Consider the following 19436-nt stretch of genomic DNA (forward strand, 5'->3'; position numbering starts at 1 on the left):
TAGGATCAACTTTCTACTTTCTTGCAATAGCTTTAGTTCTAGCCATCTAAAATCTTTAGATGAAACAAAAAAAACTCAAGATTAGTACAGTCCCAAGTCAAACATGACATAGACAAGGATCTTATGCATCCACAGTTGTTAGCTTGATGTATGTTATAGTTGCTACACATGATGAGGTACTTGAATGACACACGTTTTCTTTAAAATGCATGGAAAATTACTTGTACATTTGTCACGCTATGTTCTACTGGTGCACACCTCCCATGGCCAAATATGTACTCAAGAGAAAACCCAAAATTTTTTATCTTGAGAGGATTTTATCCCAAAATAGCCTAGTGGTAGCCCAAATTTTTTATCTCAACAAGATTTTATTTGACGTATGAACATGAAATAAGCAATTTGCATGAGAGAGAGCTATGCTATTTTTGTGTTTCATACGTCAAAACTTTTCAGAGAAAATTCAGACATATTCGAAGAAACTTTGTAAACAAAATTCCAGATAGTCAAATAAAATTCGTTAACAATTTTGAAAATCACATCACTATTGAGCTAGTAAATATTTGTCAAAGGAAATTACAAGCCCAAGACTTTAGCACCTACATGATGAAATCTTACCTTGTAAGTTGGGTGTTGAAAATTTTTGATGTAATGAAGTTGCCTTGCGCTGGTGAATCGAAGCAAGAAAAGAGCTTAGTGTTCAAAAATTTACTTTTGTGGTTCAAAATTTTGTTTTAATAGAACCTTTCCTCAAAGTATAATGCACAATTTACTTCACACATGTGATGGGTATACCACTGTTGCCTCAAAATCTAGAGATTGAGGGATTTGTCCATTACAGTGATGTAGTACAAGCTACCAATATTGCTAGAATAACTTTGCAAACAAGGTTTAGCCTCATTTATGAGAAATTCAAGAAGTGGAAAGAAATTTGCCATTTTTATCAGAATCAACATCAATGTCTTCTTATCCACAATGATGTTGGATTTCTCGTATATCTTCAATATATTGACAATTGTTCTTTAGATACAATACAAGAGAAGAAGACAGAGGATATTGCAAGTAAAGATAAAAAAGTGCTTTGTTTAAAAGTGAGAACATTACAAAAGTGGAAGAAAATGAGATAGAGTTGAGTCCAGAGAGATTGAAGAAGGTCCTCTTGATTGTGTCCAAAAATTTTCCACTTACCTCATCAACAAAAAAATATATGTATTGCTAAATGATATTCAACACCTTTTTTATCGCAGAGAAGATTATTGCTTAGCAATCCTTGCAGGATGGGGTCAAAATAATAATAATTTTATAGGTTATGAACAGGAACTGCTAGCAAATTTTGATGTTGAGAGAGATAATTTTCAAGATAGCTCCGTAGCCTTGCATTCATTTATTAATCAGATCGTGGAATATGAAAAGGAGAGGCTACCTATAGAGGAAGTCTCCATCACAAATTCAGTAGAGACTTGGTATTGATGACATGAGGTATGAAAAGAAACTGAAGTATCCATTAGAGGAGAAACCAAAAAGTTCAATAAATCCTTATGATGTTAGTCTTCTTGAAGAAGATGAAAACCATAAGGTATGGAATATAATTTTAAGATATCTATTGTGGTTTATATTAGAGTTTGTTATGCATTATAGATCAATATTTTTGGATATTTATCTATTGACATCTTCCACTATTGTGGTTTATTGTGTAAATAGAAATTGAAGATCTAGAAAACTTTCTTGGAAGAGCCAAGGACTCAAGGCCATTGAAGCTTGGCAAAAGTCAAGGCCTTGGTCATTATATTGGAAGCTTAAATAATCAAACGGTTGCAATTTATCATAGTAGGTTGCCAAGCTCTCCAAGCCTACCAATGATGGCTTTGAAAAATATCTCCAAGGTGATTGGATCCCAAGTTTTCAATAGAGGATTGGATAATATAATTTTGGTGGAGAAAGAAGAAGATATAAGAGTTTTTGGCTTCATGCCTAGATATAGTGGATCTAGGGTAGGGTACTTTGGAGTTCTTGGCTCTTATTTGCTCTCCCATGTAGGAGATGCCAAGAATTTGAAGCTTCTTCCAAGCTATGGGAAACAAGAGTTCTTGAAATGTAGAGGTCTTATTGAGTGGGATAAAACAAAAGATTCCTCTAGAGGCTCTAGTGAGTTGCTTGAAATGAGAGACTCTTCTATCAACAAAGTCGGACTAAAAGATGTCAAGGGTTTCTTGAAACCCATCTTTTATCATATCTTTGTCTAGTTTGTAATCATTCTGAAAATTTTTGCTTTGCACAAGAGTTTAAATATTCCTCTTTTCTTCTTTGGGTGATAGTTTATATAGTCCTTGCCATAGATGATGTGTTACATGATGTGGTTGTGTCTCTGAGCTTGAATTTATGCCAAATTTTTCTATAGAGCAATTGGAAGACCTCTAATAAATGTTTGCTTTGTATCTTCCACCTACATGTCTTGTGTGTTTAAAGTATTTTTTTATTGCTTGATAATGTTTCCTCTTTCCTCTCTCTTTTTCTCTCTCTCTCTCTTTACTTTCTTTAAAAATAATTGATTTTATCAATGTAAAGAGGGAGGGGGATCATTTCACACATGTTGAGGAGGAGGATGAGGCACAGGCTACCAACAAGGGGGAGAGGGATGATAAATGATAGTGATGGGGGGGGAAGAGGTGGCGAACAGGTGACATGAGGGGAGAAGCAACATGAAGAATGAAGGGTGAGGTGGCAATGAGGGAGGAGGCGACATGGAGGGAAGGTGTAATCGAAGAATTTAATAGCCACCCCAAATTAATAATCTTCTTTATCTTCCTTGTTATTTAATCTTATTAATGTTTAATTTTTTTTCCTTAGCATGTAGTTTCTATGCATTTCTACAAGTTAATGTTTGGTGCGATGCAACTTGTCTAACCTTCGTTCATAGATGGTATATCGGGCTTTAAATTGTTTCAAAATTTTGATAATCGGTAATAATATGAGGATGTAGATTACTTTAGGGATATTACACTTGACTGCACATGGTTTTGAAATAGTTTCATTGAGGGCACATATCATACATTACACACGAGGTGAAAGTCTCTTATCATTGTGGTTTATGTTAATGACATGTTGTTTTATGTCAACCAAAGTATGTTGAGAAATTGTTGGAGAGATTTGGTCAGGAATATTGCAAGCCTATTGCTACTACTGTGGAGACATGTTTGATCTTGAGCCTTCATGATATTGAAGATAGTTTTTATACCTTCCTCTATCAATAGATTGTTGAATGCTGGATTTATGTATGCATTACAAGGCCTAACATTCAATTTTTAGTTTCATAGGTGAGCAAGTTTATGCGTAGCCCAAGTAGTAAGCATTGGTAGACAATGAAGTGAGATCTTTTGCTACTTGAGTGATACTTGGTACCATGGGTTGTTTTATCCCAAGGGGAGATCACTACTGCTATATTTGTATGCTTATTCATATTCTAATTGGGCTAGTTGTTACATTGCTCATGTATCCACAAGTGGATTTTTCTTCATGATTGGTAACTCATGCATATCATGGTTGCACAAAAAGTAGCTTATTGTGGTCACTTCCAGTTGTGAAGCTGAGTACAAGGCAACTTTCACAACTATGGTTGAATGTGTTTGGCTTAGATGCCTCTTAGCTAAATTGGGGGTTGGACAATCATTTGCCAACACCACCTTCATTGATAGTCAAAGTACAATGGCAATTACATGGAATCATGTGTTCCATGCACTACTAATTGGGCATGGCACTTCCCTATATGTGAGCCATCTCTTGTTCACCGCATCACTTCCGTACATTTTAGAAGGATTGGGCATTTTTCCCCTCTTTAGGATGCTTTTTTTCATCAACCTTGCCTTAATCCCTATTCTCTTTTGAGAGTATACTTATTATTATAAATCTTATCTATTGATACCTCTCAATACACCTTGAATTATTGTGCTCTCTCAAGCTTCTTCTTCTCCAAGCTATGTACTTGCATTCCTACAACCCTAAAGCCAACAAGTTGGATGTGGTTGAGTCTATAGAGAAGAATCAGGGCGATAGGATTAAAGGATTTCTTTAGTTTGTAATTGTTCTATGGACGATTGTTGACCAGAAGAATTTGGGCAATACTTTGGAATTCTTTTTCTACATAATTGACATAAGAAATAACATCCTAAAGAGAAGTGGATTTGAGAGAGTTGAGCTTAGCTTGGATGTCGACTTGAAGTCCATCTTCATATTCACATTGGAGCATAAATTTTGACACTTCCTTGAGCATGGATAGAAAAAGAAGTCATTACTAAAATCTTTTGGTGTAGGTAGCCATACTTTCACCTTCTTGCCACCAAGATAACTTTATCCAACTCTGCCTCACATGGAGATAGAACTAAAGTAGGAGAAAGGATTCTTTGACTTTGTCTTGAAATTTGCTCCACATTATTGAGCATTTGGTGCTATTGAATAGACTTATGAACTTTTTGGTCCTTGGTTTGTTGCACTTTGAAGACGCCTCATAGGATGCAAGTGATGTGATCACCCTCGGCTTATGTAGTTGAATTTTGTCGTTCCCACTCTTGAAATAATTTGTAACTTCTACAAATTATGTTGAAGAAGAGGAATTTGTTGTTGGAAAGACACTTTGGAAAGCTAAATCCCATATTCACATTGTTTGTGTTGGAAGGTTTTGACATCTTGAAATTAATATCCTTGCATAGGAACAAACTCTTGATAGTCCTAGAAGATCTCTTCCATATGCAAAACAGTTGCTTTGGACAATAATTGAAACTAGTGATAGGATTCTTTTGGACATTATAAAAATCACATAGGAATAAGGGACATAATTTTTTGTAAGGGGGGCTTTTGTGCTTTGTAAGGCTCCACCCTTTTTTAAAAAGTTGTTAAAATTTTTAAAGCTTTAAATCGTATCAATTGAATTTCTTAAAGAATTGTGAGTGGCATCAACCTATCAATTAAGTGAGGAGAGAAGTCCCCTAATTGATTGTGAACCATTATGAAGCACGTGCTAGTCTCTGGTGTGAAGTTAGTGCGCGTGTTAGTCGACTGATGAGGCCCCACCCACCATATAGCCTTTGAGAATTTCAAGCCTTTGTAAGGCTTAGGGTTTAAGCCTTAATTGCTAAGGGTGGGATAGAGGTGAAGAGAGAGAAACCTCCAATTTCCATGAGAAGAGAGAGAAGAGGAAGGCGTAACTTCTTAGTCTTGAGGAAAGTGAATTGACATGTCACTTAAAGAGGAGAGAAAGAAGCCTAGATTCTTGAACCAATGGACCAAGCAATTGTCTATTGGTAAAAGAGATGCTCCTTAATATTGTTGATGATTGTGTTGAAGGAGCTTCCTATCGATAGATGTTTGGTTCCCTTCTTGATATTGTTGGGTAGACCAATCACCTTGCAAGGCCCAAACATTACAACTTTGCATGCATATGCATCCCCAAAAGGACTTCGATGAACAATTGAGTGTTAGATCGTTACCCAGATGAAGAATGGCCTACTCTAGGTTCAAAAAAGCTTGGTGTCTTAAAAATCTTACATAGTGACACTTGTTACTCTACTTTGATATGGATGTATGAGCATATCTCGTGCATTCTCTCATTCAGAAGTCTTCCAAAAGAGATCCCAAGCTTTAGATGGTTTCTTCAATTGTAGATGGGTCCAAAATGGATTAAAAATAGATGGCTACCCCAAAACTTGCACACACATACATAAACGAGTGTTTGCTTGTTCTTGATGGTACTATGATGCATCCCCAACTCCATGGTAGATTGAAAGGAAAAAACATACAATACGTCTGCTAATCCATATGTGATTGAAAGTGCGCAATCGTCTTCATTCTAAGGAGAAGCAAGCTTTTATCTAAAGCTCATTTGCTACATTTTGATAGATTTTGGGCATAAGCATAGGTCAAGTTCATGAACTTTATAAAGCTCATTTGTTACATTTTGATAGTTTTTAGGCATAAATATAGTTCAAGTTCATTGACTTTATATTGTTTATAGTCCAATATGTGTAATTCTGACCATGGCTATTGAACACATGGTCTTCTTTCTCCAATGCTCCAAACATTGAGCATGGGGTGTGCTAATTTAGCCTTATGGAAGGTGAAGTTACTCTCATACATTTAATCCTTGCCTCCTTTTTACCTAGCTCCTCATGCATGGTTATACTTTTTCAATGCATTAGCTTTACTCGAATTTAGAGCAATTAATTGGCCAATTTTGCTTTGTAAATGTTGCAAGATGCTTTGTTAGCATTACCCTTCAGGCCAAATGCTTATACAATAGTGCAATAACAAGGCGGTGCATGTTCTTCAAAAATCACCCATTTTTAACTTCAATCAAATGGTCTACTTAGCCTTGAGATGTGTGGATGTTCTGGTTTTCATGAAAGAAAAGTTTATTTGAGAAAATTAAACTCTCTCTCTCTCTCTCTCTCTCTCTCTCTCTCTCTCATAGGGCAATGCTCTTGTGTGCAATAATGAGCCCCTACTTACCATCTTGAATGATTATAGAAATGGGAGAATCATTCTATGGGAGAAGCAAAAAATCAAGTCTTATGCTTGTAGAATCAAAGATTGGAAGTTTAAAGCTACTCTACGAGCATAGAGCTTATAGACAAGAAATTTGAGACCTCAAAGGGTATGCGGGCTTGTGCCATATCTAAGAGATAAAAATTAGTCCATATGTACACCCTTGCCTGCCGATTTGATTGGTTGGGTTTTTAGCTCCTTAAGATTCGTACTTCTATGTTGGACATCCACGATGGATGGAAGCTTAAAGAACAGCTTCATATAGATGTTTTTTTTGTATATCATGGTAGACGCTAAAGTTTGAAGGTTTTTCTTTAGATTTTGTTTGGTTCTTTTAAATGGAAATTTTTGCAATTCATTTCACTTGAAAGCTTGGTTTCCCGTGAGCAACCATGGATCACGAAGCTGGTCTGGATCGGTGGGTCTTTGCACAGACAGAGAGAGAGAGCGAGAGAGAGAGAGAGAGGAGGAGGAGGAGGAGCTCCTTGGATAGATGATGCAGAGACACGAATTCGAACCAAGAGCCAGTTTTCAGAGGGGCAGATTTCTCGCAAGATTCAGAACTCAGAATGTCTTCATGAGGATGATTCCCGGGCAATGCTCTAGCCCATCCCCCTGCAGAACTTGGTCCAGTTTTGGCAGTCTGTTTTGTACCTCTTAGAGCAGTTGCAGCATGCCCATCAGCCATATATGTCTGAAACAGTCGCAGTATTTCAAGTGTTCAGCATGGCATGATCCTTGGTTAATCCCGCTTTATGCCTTATATAGTGTATTTACATTTTAGCGTCTCAGGCAGCTTTACATTTGCTATGCAATGAGGGGCAGTATGATCTCTTCACAGGATCAGTGTTCAACAGTGTTGCTTTCTATCCCTGAAACTCAACATTGCAGAAGATGCTCTGTTTCTGGATTTGCTTTTTCTGTGCAAGATGGTCACGCAGGCAGCATGAGGTACAAGAAAACTACTAGGACCCAAAAAATAGATCAAAAAATTCTAGTAGAATTGCTCGAGGGACATTATCAGAAGACGACGTAAAGTTTTATGTATTGGCAATGCTCTGCCTTTTACAAATGAAGGGTTACATTGCAGGAGATGTGGGCAGATAGGCCTTAAGAAGATGGCTCACTACTGGTGGAAGCTTGCCGGTTCCAAGTTTTGAAATGTGAGAGCTAAGAAACTTTTTCTCAATTTTAAGAGGCATAGTGATGATTCATGGGAGCTGCATAAAACTTCTGCATGGTGAAAGAGAGGTTTGCAAGACATCAATGTTTGGCCACCCCTTCGATGAAAGTCTTTACAATGTCAGATCGAGATCATGGTAGTGGGGCTACTCTTGGAAGAGAGGATTCCCTCCAGAAATATAGACTTTCAAGATGTGACAAAAGGATTCACCAACCCGTTACATTTTGTACACGGAACATAGGGATTCTAGAATCACTGCTATAGCTTTACTTCCATACAGATTGCACCTTGACAATGGCTGCATGCATGTTGCAACAATGATCTACACCCCTGCTTTATCACCATGACTAATCGATGCACATAATAATGTTTATGTATATATCTTGCTCTCTCATATATTCATGTCCAGATGTATGCACAAAGACAATTAGACCTAGGACAAGAATGAGCAGATTGGGAAGAAGGTTTGCAATGATTCATGGCACACAGGTGGGTTGCTCTGCTTTATCACCATGACTAATTACTGCAAATAATAATGTATATGTATGTCTTGCTCTCTTATATATTCATGTCCAGATGTATGCACAAAGACAGTTAAACCTAGGAATAATGTGCAGATGGTATTTTCGGGAAGAAGGTTTGCAATGATTCATAGCACACAAAGATGGGGTTGTTTTCATTGAGAATTCTAATTTTACATTTCCAAGGGCGAGGAGGTGGCCCTTGTCTGTTTTTTTGCTTGTCAATTGTTCTTTGTGGGTAAAGGTTGGCCAGCCAAGTAGGAAGAAATGAGTGTGAATGCACGCTCTGGTTGGAATAGGGGCACCTCATGCCCAGCTCCCCGTACTGTTGCAAAGGTGAGCCCTTCATATACCTCTGTCCAACCCCCTACCTGCCCACCACCACATCATGGATTAACATGGTCAAATGTTCGCTTTAATCAATGTGAAAACTTGCTCTTGCTTGTGTGGCTTCATGCCGAGATGATGCACTGTGAATGTAATTTAACCTATATAATCACATGTTTTCAAAACAATGGAGGAGATGGTGGGTGAGTCAGTGGGTGAAATAAGAGCTGCATTACTTGCTGAAGGTAAGGCCTATGATGGAAGAACATGTGCATGTGTAATTTCCAAGCCCAATCAGTTCAATGATGAGGTGTTGATTTAGTTCAGTCATATTAGTTACCTGCTCCTCATGGTACCATGGATACCACCGAATTTTGACTGGTAGCTCAAGACGAGCAAGCGAGTATCTGGTTGCTGTGACTGGAACCACAGAGTCAACATCGCCACTGCAGCCATATTTCACATAGCACCTGTTAAAATATTCTATCAAATGTCCCATTTTGCTTTAGCCTCAATGTAGCCACAGTAATTTACCTGAAAACCCAAATCCTTAATCCAGTTCCTATGAGTTCCTTGTAGATTGGCAGCACCGACACAGCAGAATCTTGCCAATTGCGAATCAAGGTGGAGCTGGATTACAATGAGAACATTGCAGGCAAATTAGATCATATCAACCCAGTAATCTGAACTGTTCATCATTTGATTAGATGCATTAGTCATCAGTTTCCTGCTGATTCATATTTGCCCAAGGATCTTAACTTCGATTATTCAATGACTAGCAGTTACCTGCAAGCAGTCCAAGGATAGGGGATTCCTGTCCTGTTAGCATGAAAAGCCTGTTGTACATCTGGACGATTGAAATAAACCTCTGCATTGTTCTCAATGCAAGGATCATATCCCGGCAATCGCCCCAAAAGCTGACCGATATGACAAATTTAGCATTCATTACAATCATGTGTACTGAGGAGGAAAACTGATGAAATATTTAAATAAAAATTTCAGAGAAAGTAAACCCAGCAGAAAGCAAGTTACAAGAATGCACTATGGCCATACTGATTTCTTGAACTGGTATTGCCTGGGAAATGGTCTGCTTCCCAGGGGATTTGAGCATGATGGCATGTAAATGTCATAAGGGTCAATGTGGCCAGTCTCTTTGCTCACTGAGTTCATCAATTGGCTGCAAACATTTGACGTCTGCACCATTGAAAAGTCACAATGCTCAAGGATGCTCTTGTGCAGCTTATCTGATATAATGGCATGAGTCCACCAGAAGTCAACAGTTCCAAGGTTATCATACTGGTTGTCTGTCACAGCATTGCCCACCTGCAAAAGCCCCATACACAGAATTGTCCTGAAATTGCAAACATATGGAGGGAATCATAGTCTAAAATGCAATCTATGCATCACAGAGATTGGAGATATGCACTTCTTAGCAGGAGTTGCCCATCTGAAAATCAGATCAAGATATTTACATGCCACTCATATGAGGAGATCTAAAAAGGTAAGAACACTGTACCAGAAAACCCTTCAAGTTCATAAGGGGCCTTTTAGGAGAGCCTTGGTTATGCTCATAGACCAATTTAGCCAACTGCGGCACATAGTGACCTGAGGTAAAATCCAGCCACCAAAAGACAACAAAAAAATCATTCTCTAAGGTGAAGAAGTAGCCACAGCAGCCCATAAAAATAACTCTAAGCATGATGAAAGGCTGATTTTACGACATATTAACTCTATTAAATAAGGAGACACAAACCTGCATAGCTCTCTCCTGCAATGTAAAAATCCCTGTACTTGTATTGGGGGAATCTTTCAAACCATTTGACGAGAAAAGCATATGCATCCTCAGCTGCAAACATAGAAATCAAGCAGGAGCTAAGCACAAATCACCAAGTGTTTAAAGAAATGAGGCTAAAGAGCAAGGTGAGAGATTACTCATTCAAGTAAACCCACCAGTCCGGTTGTCCCCAGTATCTAGAAGGTTAGTGGTAGTGTTGGTGTAAGAAAACCCAACTCCAGCAGGAGACTCTAGGAACAGAATGTTTGCAACTGAAAAGTTTCCAAATCGTCATAAACGTGAGACCTTCCAAAAGCTCGATCTTATTGGAAAACTGTCTAGTGACTTAAAACATTTGAGCTTGTTACAAACGAATTTGGCACATTTCGTCCACAAGAAGTCGTACACATTAATTCCCACACCGAATTATGACAACATCCTGAGCTTCTGCTCAGGAGGCACCACATCCCTGGCTAGGCATATGGTTGGGGGCAGGGGGATGCTGGCCCGAAGCCTGCTGCCCCCAACTATGCCTAGCTAGCTGTGCGAGACCTCAGAAGCAGAACCTCATGATGATGAACACTAAGGAAAACCAAGGGAAAACATTCCCTTTTCCGATATGGGAAAATGTCCAAGACTTCTTATGCTTGTGAGATATAATCAGAAGCCATTTCAATAGATATTTCCTCTGAGAAGTTAATGAAGCAAAACCTCAAATTGGCATTTAAAACAGTACCCTTGTTCCATGAGTATTGATTGAGGTAAAGCCCAGTTCCATTTTTCTTGATTCGAAAGGGGCCTATCTCTTCTGCTGCCCCGTAGGCTATGGAAGAGCAACCAGGACCTGCAGACCAGATCACATTCGTTTACCTTCTTATTCGATATGCAATCACAGTTTTTCTCAGTTTTAGGGATTTTTTTTTTGGAAACTGTGTCGAAGTCCAAGCACATCCGACTGTCTCCACATGAACACATATGCATATGCATATGCACACGCGTATGCATGCGTGCAAGAGACTCTGTGCATGGAGATGGAAAATGCACTGCTTCTCTTGGCACCATTCGCCCAGGTATGCACTCTTGTTTTCTTTTAAATGCGAAAAGATGTGTGTATGCTCTCAAAATTCAACTGTTGGCCTAGATTATTAACATTTATTTGAAGCTCTGTATACCAGTTAAAGCTCTGTATACCAGTCCTAGTCCTAGTGCATGTAAGCAATCCAATTAGGCTTACAGAAAATATAATTTGGCTTTATTACGTACCGGAGCATGGTTTGTCTACTAGGTGACATTGACACACTGCCAGAGCAGTACCGAAGGCTAGCCTACATAGTTTCAACTCTATGCTAGCTACAATTCTTGCTGGAGGGTTTTCATCACATTAATTTGGTAGGACCTGGACGCATAAATCTAATAAAGCTTTGGGCTCTATTAAGTCCAATTCCCTCAACGGTTGCCTGAGCGGCATATTTGAACAGGGCTATGATAATGTACTGGATTGAATGTGGCACAAAATACAACAGAGGCCTGGGGCCGCATGGCAATCGGAGAACAGAGCGGATAGAGAGAGAGAGAGAGGGGAGGGGGGGATTCAGGAGACTTTAAAAAAAGAAAAAAACAAGTACCGTTCAGTGTTTCAGGCCTTTCGTTGGAGAGAGAACTCCATGCTCTTGTATAATTGAGAGCTCTGAAATACTCTCTCTCTCTCTCTCTCTCTCTCTCTCTCTCTCTCTCGCGGTATAACAAAGATGTGGCAATAATCTATGTGGTACTTCCTTGAAAATTACTTTACAAAGGTCTAAAAAAAGATCGAAGGAATGTCTGCCTGGCAACTTGCTTAACAGACACGCGAAACTTGAAACAAGCAAAATCTCTCTCTCTCTCTCTCTCTCTCTCTCTCTCTCTCTCTCACAGAGTACTACCTTCCATTTACTACCTTATCAGTCCCCATAAATAGTAACCTTACAAACATCACTTAATCCTCCTGTTAAGAGTCAACGGGCAGACCGTAGTCCTGCGCCCTGACTCCTGGCTATAAAACAGGAAGCTCTGTTACTCCTCCCCCTTTATCATCTTTTACTTTCAGTACAGATTTGCTGTATCCACAAGAGAAAAAGAGTCCTTGCTACATAGAAGATAGTCAGAGCTAATACGTTGCAAATTTAAGACCCAATACCAAAGGAAGCCTTCTCCCCCGAGTCCTTACATGCAAAAACCCAAATGATGTAAACGAGGAATTTAGCATGTGAAGAATAACAAAACAAAAGCATACATATCAGAATGCGGCAGTGCAACTAGTCTTGAAGCCTTGGGCCTTGTAAAAGTGGAAGATTCGTGAGGTGTCTACTGCTACTGCTACTGCTACTCGGGAGGTATTTATTGTGAGCAGTGTACTTGGGACTGAGAGAAGAGGTTGGTGGGTTTACGTGCATCTCTTTATGCTTTTTATTTTAAAAAACTATTTGTCATTGAATGCTAGTCGCTATCATGAATAGAGTGGAGAATAGAGAAATCTTCTCTCGAGGATGCAAACGCTGACTCCTTTTTCCCGAACAAGGACTACAGTTAATATATACTTTCGGCACCACAAGATTAACCTTGAAGGATGATAATGGGCATTATCATAGACTGCTAATTAAGAGTCCTAGTTGCAATTAGCGACAGGCTAGAAAACGCATCAACGCAATGCAGCTTGTTTGCTCTGCAGAATGATGACTCAGCACCTAGAGTGCATGCAGGATGCTTCAATTCAGTGGCAAGGAAAGATGCATGCAAGTGATGGATGGCAATTGAGGTATACATTAGGGAAGTAAGATAAGTTGGACACTGATGCATTCAAGTGATGAATTTGCAGTTGAATGAACCTTTGGAAAGGAAGGAAAAGAAAAACATAGGTGCATTAGAGTGAATGTGTGCAATTGAAGTCGGCTTTAGGAGAGGAAGGAAAGAAAAAACATTGATGCATTCAAATGATTATGTGCGGCTGGAGCAAGACTTAGGAAAGGAAGAAGAGTACCACACTGGGAAAGAGAGAGTGTTTCAATTGAGCCACATGAAAAGGGATGCATGTTGGTGCTGCAACCATGTCATACCAAAGCAGGGATGCATGTTGGTGCTGCAACCATTTCATAGCAAAGCAAGGATGCATAGAGATAAAGTTAAGAGTGGGGAGAGGGAGAGACAGAGAGAGAGAGAGAGAGAGAGAGGAAAATGCAAAACACTAGTGCAGTTTCTTTGCAATGAGGTGAAGGCAATGATCGTTTGAATTCATAGAAAAGCAACGTTACAGAAAAGCTACAAGTGATAGGTAATATTTGATACAGTTTAATGGAGCCACTCATTGATGATAAGGATATACGAGAGAGAGGGAGAGAGTAATACCTCCATTGAGCCAGAGCAAGAGTGGTTTGGAGGCTGCCCGGGTGGTTGCCTCCGTGAGCCAATAGAAGAGTGCTCGCCCATCCTTCTCGTGGACTGTCACATACCCAGAGTATTGATCGAACCCCACCTTGGGCTGCCCAGGTAGACCCTTGTCTCTATCTATCAGGTCCTGCCTTTGGTGCTGTCGTTCCTTCTCTTCTCTCATCCCAGCTTTGGCTACGCCGCTACTTATCGTAGCACTGCTACTAGGGACATGAGAAGTAGTCACAAGCAAGCAAATGGCTAGTAAATTAGCCCAAGTAGCCGCTGTTCTAGCAGCCATATTGGTCGATGATAGTGGTAATGATGAGGATGGGCTAAGGGATTGCTATGAAGATCGATCAATGACGACACAGGAGATGATGAAAGGATGTCCCGGGTAATGATGGCAAGCTAGAGTTGGTATGAGAGAGAGAGAGAGAGAGAGAGAGAGAGATGGTTATGTGAGACTTTTGAATGAAAACGAGACACCCAACAAGGAACTTAGGAAGACTTGCTGGGGGGGAAGGAAAAAGAGAAGAATTGGAACCCACAAAGGGAATGTGATGATGATGGTGGCGGTGGTGGAGGTGATGATGAAATGTGTTTTGTTGAGGCGGGCTACTGTTGTGCAAATTGGTATATATATAGATCGACATGCATGTGGGGATTATGTAATACGCCCTTTTTCTTCTTTTTTTCCCCCTCCTCTAAATGTGAATTTCCATGGAAACCTTTTTTGTTTGCGGTGATAATTGCTTTCATGAGCAAACAAGCGCAGCCTTCTTCTTTTGGGATTGACCTACAACAATTGAAGGCGAGCAAGATGAGAATAAATGATAGCCCCCCTCCCCCCGGGCCTCTCTCTCTCAATCAGATCATCAAATCAAGTAAAAAAGGCACGTCGACTCGATTTGTGCAAGCCGAGTCCCTGCTAACCCGCCCAAGTACAACACATGGCAGACGTGGGCGGAGAGAGAGAGAGAGAGAGAGAGTCTAGAGAGAGAAGCCTTGAGACGACGTGGTGGTAGGCAGCTGTGCGTGATGCGTGTGAAAGGTCAACAGTATTTTGTATGTGATCTTTCAAGCTCAGAGTGGTGAGAGAGAAGCTGGAGGATTAGAAAGCTCTATGCTCTGGGCAACAAACATGCAGACTTGATGCTCTATGCTCTCCCTATCTCTCTCTCTCTCTCTCTCTCTCTCTCATGCAGAATTGATGCCTCCGGCCTCCGGCCTCTGATCTCTCTCTCTCTCTCCTTAATCTCTCACATCTGCAATTTCGGCTGTGCACAGTGGACACGTTAATCGGACGATGCACACCATCTCTGAGCAAAGCTGCCCCACACTTAAGTGAATGAGAATGAGAGAGAGAGAGAGAGAGAGAGAGAGAAGGGGGGGGAAGAGGAACTTCATCAGACGAGCATTCAGAGAGACTGCGTGTGAGAGTAGACTGCTACAGCTCAAGTCTTCCCTCTCTTCTGACGAGGCCTTTGGCTTTCAACTGATTTTACGTCCCCTGGTGATCTGATACATTTCAGTCTTGTTATTAATTCCTCAACTGTCGAGCTACAAGCAAAAAATACCACAGTCTACCAGTCCTCTCTCTCTCGAGTCTCAACTCTCTCTCTCAGCAGCCAGCTTTGCCTACTGGTTACAACTTACCAATACGCATCACCAGCTGGCCCAACTGAGCCAGGTAAGAGACTGTGAGACATGAGCCTCTATTAGACTAATCCCTCCCAACTAGATGAGTTAGAACGTCCCTCTCTCTCTCTCTCTCTCCTGTGCCGCCATTAGCTTTACTTCCATGTCAGCTGTGCGCCCCTATAATCTATTTTCACTGTCCGTTTTTTTAACCAAAGGTAGTTTTCGATCAGACTGCTACTCTTCTCAGACCTTTTACCAGCTGCCCAATTCTCTGCAAGAAAGCAGTCCTTCAAAGTTCAATTCATCACACACACACACACACACACTCTCTCTCTCTCTCTCTCTCTCTCGCGGCTTCCTTGATCTGCGGACTTATCATTTTCTTCCCCCTGGATTTTCTCTCTAGCTGGCGTTGAGCTACGTGCACAATCTATCTGTCTCTCTCTCTCCCTTCCCCCCCCCCAACAAATTTCTTGGCCTACAGGCTAGCTAGGACCATGGCTATCATGAGCTTATCAGTCCCACTAGCACCTTAGGGCCTTTTGTAGCCTCTTTCTCAAACGCATGCACATGCACCTCAGCCTTTGCAGGTAGAGTTGTTTACCTAGTACCTACTATATCGTGCACCTTCTTAGTCTACCCCCCTCCTCCCCCTCACCTCCATTTTAGCCATCTCCAACGTGCATGCTCTTGAATTGTACCATCCCAAATCATAGTACATATCTCTTATTCCATCCAAGAAAGGTCGAACATTCATTCGTTCCCTCCAAGTTTCCAACACGATTGTTTCTTATAAGGAGGTCCCAACACGAAGGAGAAGCTCCTAACACTAAGGTGGTGACGTGTATTTATAGGTGTTTGAGCATTGCTCTTACAAGGTAGGCTCATCGAGACTCAATAGTCTCCCACAAGCTTTTATTGCTTCAAAGACTATAATACTCTAGAAGTGATGGATCATCTAACTTTTAAGTCTTTGAGAGGAAAGACTCTTCACTTCCCTTAATGTTCCACATTATATAGTAGTTTATCAATGTTGTTGAATTTCAATATTTCAAAGGACTTAACTATAGAAATGGTGACCTAATTTAATAAAGAATGAACAATGCACAAAGGCATGGATTTACTTGGCTATACAAATGGTGGCTACTCTATAGAATATTGCAATATAGCATGAATCAATGGCATAATGATCAACCAACCTACTTTGCTACTTTGTATGAGAGTTCTTGCAACCAATAGAGATATCATCAATAGTTTTGTGAGATTGAAAATTGACATAATCATGCTCCTACAAAGTGGTCTCTCATAGAATGACATAGAGGTAACTACATACCATTTCAAGGTTCCACCATTTTATTATGTGCTACTAGGCGCTTCACGCTTAGATTCTCTCAATGCTTCATGCCAATATTCTCAAAGCATTTGTATTCTTAGATGCTTCACACCAAGATTCAAACGCATGTTTCAAATAACAAGAGGGTTCATGGGTGCTTTAGTCATAAAGTAATCAATTGTGAGAGACCCCAAAGCCTTTTTGTGAGTGAGGATTTCTTTGTATTACAAGTTTTTATATTCTCTCTCTCTCTTTCTTTTTCTTTTCTTCCCCCCTCTCTCTTTCAAAATGCGTATATTCTCTCTCTTTAATTTTTTATTCTCTCTAAATGCCTCTCTAAATTTTAGTCCAGTGCTTTGAACATCTTTTATTATCTCTTCAAATTGTTATATTCTCTCTCTCACTTTCTTTTTCTTTCCTTCCCCCTCTCTCTTTTGAAATGCATATTCTCTCTCTCTCTCTCCCTCTTTTTTTTTTATCTCTTTAATTTTTTATATTCTCTCTCTCACTTTCTTTTTATTTCCTTCCCCTTCTCTCTTTTGAAATGCATATATTCTCTCTCTCTCTTTAATTTTTTCTTCTCTCTAACTTCCTCCCTAAATTTTAGTCCAACGCTTTGAGTATCTTTTATTATCTCTTTAATTTTTTATATTCTCTCTCACAATTTCTTTTTCTTTCCTTCCCCTCTCGTTTGAAATGCACATATTCTCTCTCTTTAATTTTTCATTCTCTCTAAATGCCCTTCTCTCTCTCTCTCTCTCTCCAAAATTTCTTATTCACTTTCTCCAAAAATTTCCCTCTCTCTAAGTTTTTTATTTCCTCCCCCTTCTCTCTCTCTCTCTCTCTCTCTCTCTCTCTCTCTCTCTCCAAAATTTCTTATTCACTTTCTCCAAAATTTTCCCTCTCTCTAAGTTTTTTATTTCCTCCCCCTTCTCTCTCTCTCTCTCTCTCTCTCTCTCTCTCTCTCTCTCTCTCTCTCTCTCCAAAATTTCTTATTCACTTTCTCCAAAATTTTCCCTCTCTCTAAGTTTTTTATTTCCTCCCCCTTCTCTCTCTCTCTCTCTCTCTCTCTCTCTCTCTCTCTCTCTCTCTCTCTCTCTCTCTAAATTGTACACACACACACATACATACAAGATATAATGTACATATGTCATATATTTGTATAGTATATTGTATATATTGTGTATGCATGTGTGTGTATTGATGCCATGAGGCATATTCCATAGTGGATTTCATGATTATATTTATTTGATGGGGCTCGTACGCAAGGTGGATTCCTTATGCGAGAAGTTGATGGAGACACCTACCATTTTCGAGCGTCTGATTAATTGAATGTGCACGTGGGTGATTTCACATCGGGTGATTCCGTAAAATACATATTAAATTAATGGATGTTTACGAGTTTAGAGTACACACTCGAATTAAATTAAGATCAGGACAGAGTTCCAACCTATTTAATTATTTTGTAGCTGAAGTCTGCTAGGTATTCACTTTTGTTGGGTTTTATTTTATTATTTTCTAACAATTGTGAATGCTTCAATTGATGTGTAGAGAATGCGGCGATGGCATTGGGTAGCACCGGGCGATGACATGAATCCAAATGCTTAGAAGAATTACAAATTTTTATGGGCATGCGCCTTATCACTAAAGGCGTGGCGCCAATATTTATTTAAGCGCGCTTATTTATGAAGGGCTTGACAAAATATTTATTATTATGTATGCGTATAGGCACTCAGTTAAATATTTCATTATTTAATATTTGTATTTGAGCATAGCCCGACTTTTGGACGCCCAAATGCCTTACTCTATATTTGGGCAAAAGCAAACACAAAAGCCAAAAGCATGCTATTTGTAAAGTGGGCTATTTTTTAGTTTAAAGATAAATAAATCTATAAATACATACCTTGTGAAGTGCTCACACAAGGTATAGGGGGAGATTGCACCCAATTGGTTTTTTTGTCTCATGCCGTATAAATTCCCTTTTGCTTTTATGAAGGTTTTGTAGAGTTCTTTATTCTTGGAAACCTTTTGGCATTCGCTGCGCAGACATACAACATCCGATCTGCACAGCAGTGGTATCAGAGCAAAGTTGAGATTAAGAGCTTTCAATCACTTACCATCTCGCGCAAAGGCGAAGCTCCTGGAACGAATGAGCTCTATAGGCTATCTCGCGATGAACTGACAACATAGGTGTGTTTCTAGCGGTGAAGAACCCCTTGCTATACCCTCTGATTGCAAATGACCTCTCCCAAGAGACGAAGGACCACTCAGGAAGTCTCCTCTTTTAGTCATTTTTTCTCAGAGATAAAATAATTCATGATTAGTGCAATGTTAAGCTTAATGCTTAAGCTCTAAACATTTCAATTTTGTAATTCGGCATGAACTCGTTGTTGATGACGATTCCATCTAGAACATGCCGCCTTCTTGCTCTATGGGTAAAGGCAATTCGCTAGAGCTGACTATGGAATAGAAATTAGATCTAATTATGATGCAACTTCAAGAAGAACGAAGATCGCGTCAAAAGTTACAAGCACACTTGGCTACACTTCAACAATCCACTGTCGATCAAGACATAGCGCAATTTGAAGATGTTATTTGACATACTATTGATGAGAGACTCGATGCACATGCTCTTAGGAAAGAGGCCAAGATAAGTAAAAGAAATTTCAAATTCCGTACTTTTAATGGGCAATGTGATGGCAAAATTGTTCTTGCTTTCAT

The 19436-nt window shown here is 39.7% G+C and overlaps 1 protein-coding gene across 1 annotated transcript; it reads right to left on the bottom strand.

Moving 5' to 3' along the window:
- Nucleotides 1-7554: 7554 nt before the first annotated feature.
- BRS1 (alpha/beta-Hydrolases superfamily protein) lies at nucleotides 7555-15619 on the bottom strand. Its single transcript, XM_087667345.1, has 10 exons — nucleotides 13718-15619; nucleotides 11073-11180; nucleotides 10513-10608; nucleotides 10316-10408; nucleotides 10079-10167; nucleotides 9616-9885; nucleotides 9349-9479; nucleotides 9097-9192; nucleotides 8903-9008; nucleotides 7555-8606 (listed from the first exon to the last, which is right to left on the bottom strand). The coding sequence occupies exons 1-10, from the start codon at nucleotides 14037-14039 to the stop codon at nucleotides 8457-8459; spliced, it is 1461 nt and encodes a 486-aa protein (XP_087523471.1). The 5' UTR covers nucleotides 14040-15619; the 3' UTR covers nucleotides 7555-8456.
- Nucleotides 15620-19436: the final 3817 nt, after the last annotated feature.

This window comes from Lygodium microphyllum, chromosome 25 (assembly GCF_053477565.2).
Source record: "Lygodium microphyllum isolate KBCC chromosome 25, Lygodium_microphyllum_v1.1.10, whole genome shotgun sequence".
Taxonomy (NCBI): Eukaryota; Viridiplantae; Streptophyta; class Polypodiopsida; order Schizaeales; family Lygodiaceae; genus Lygodium; species Lygodium microphyllum.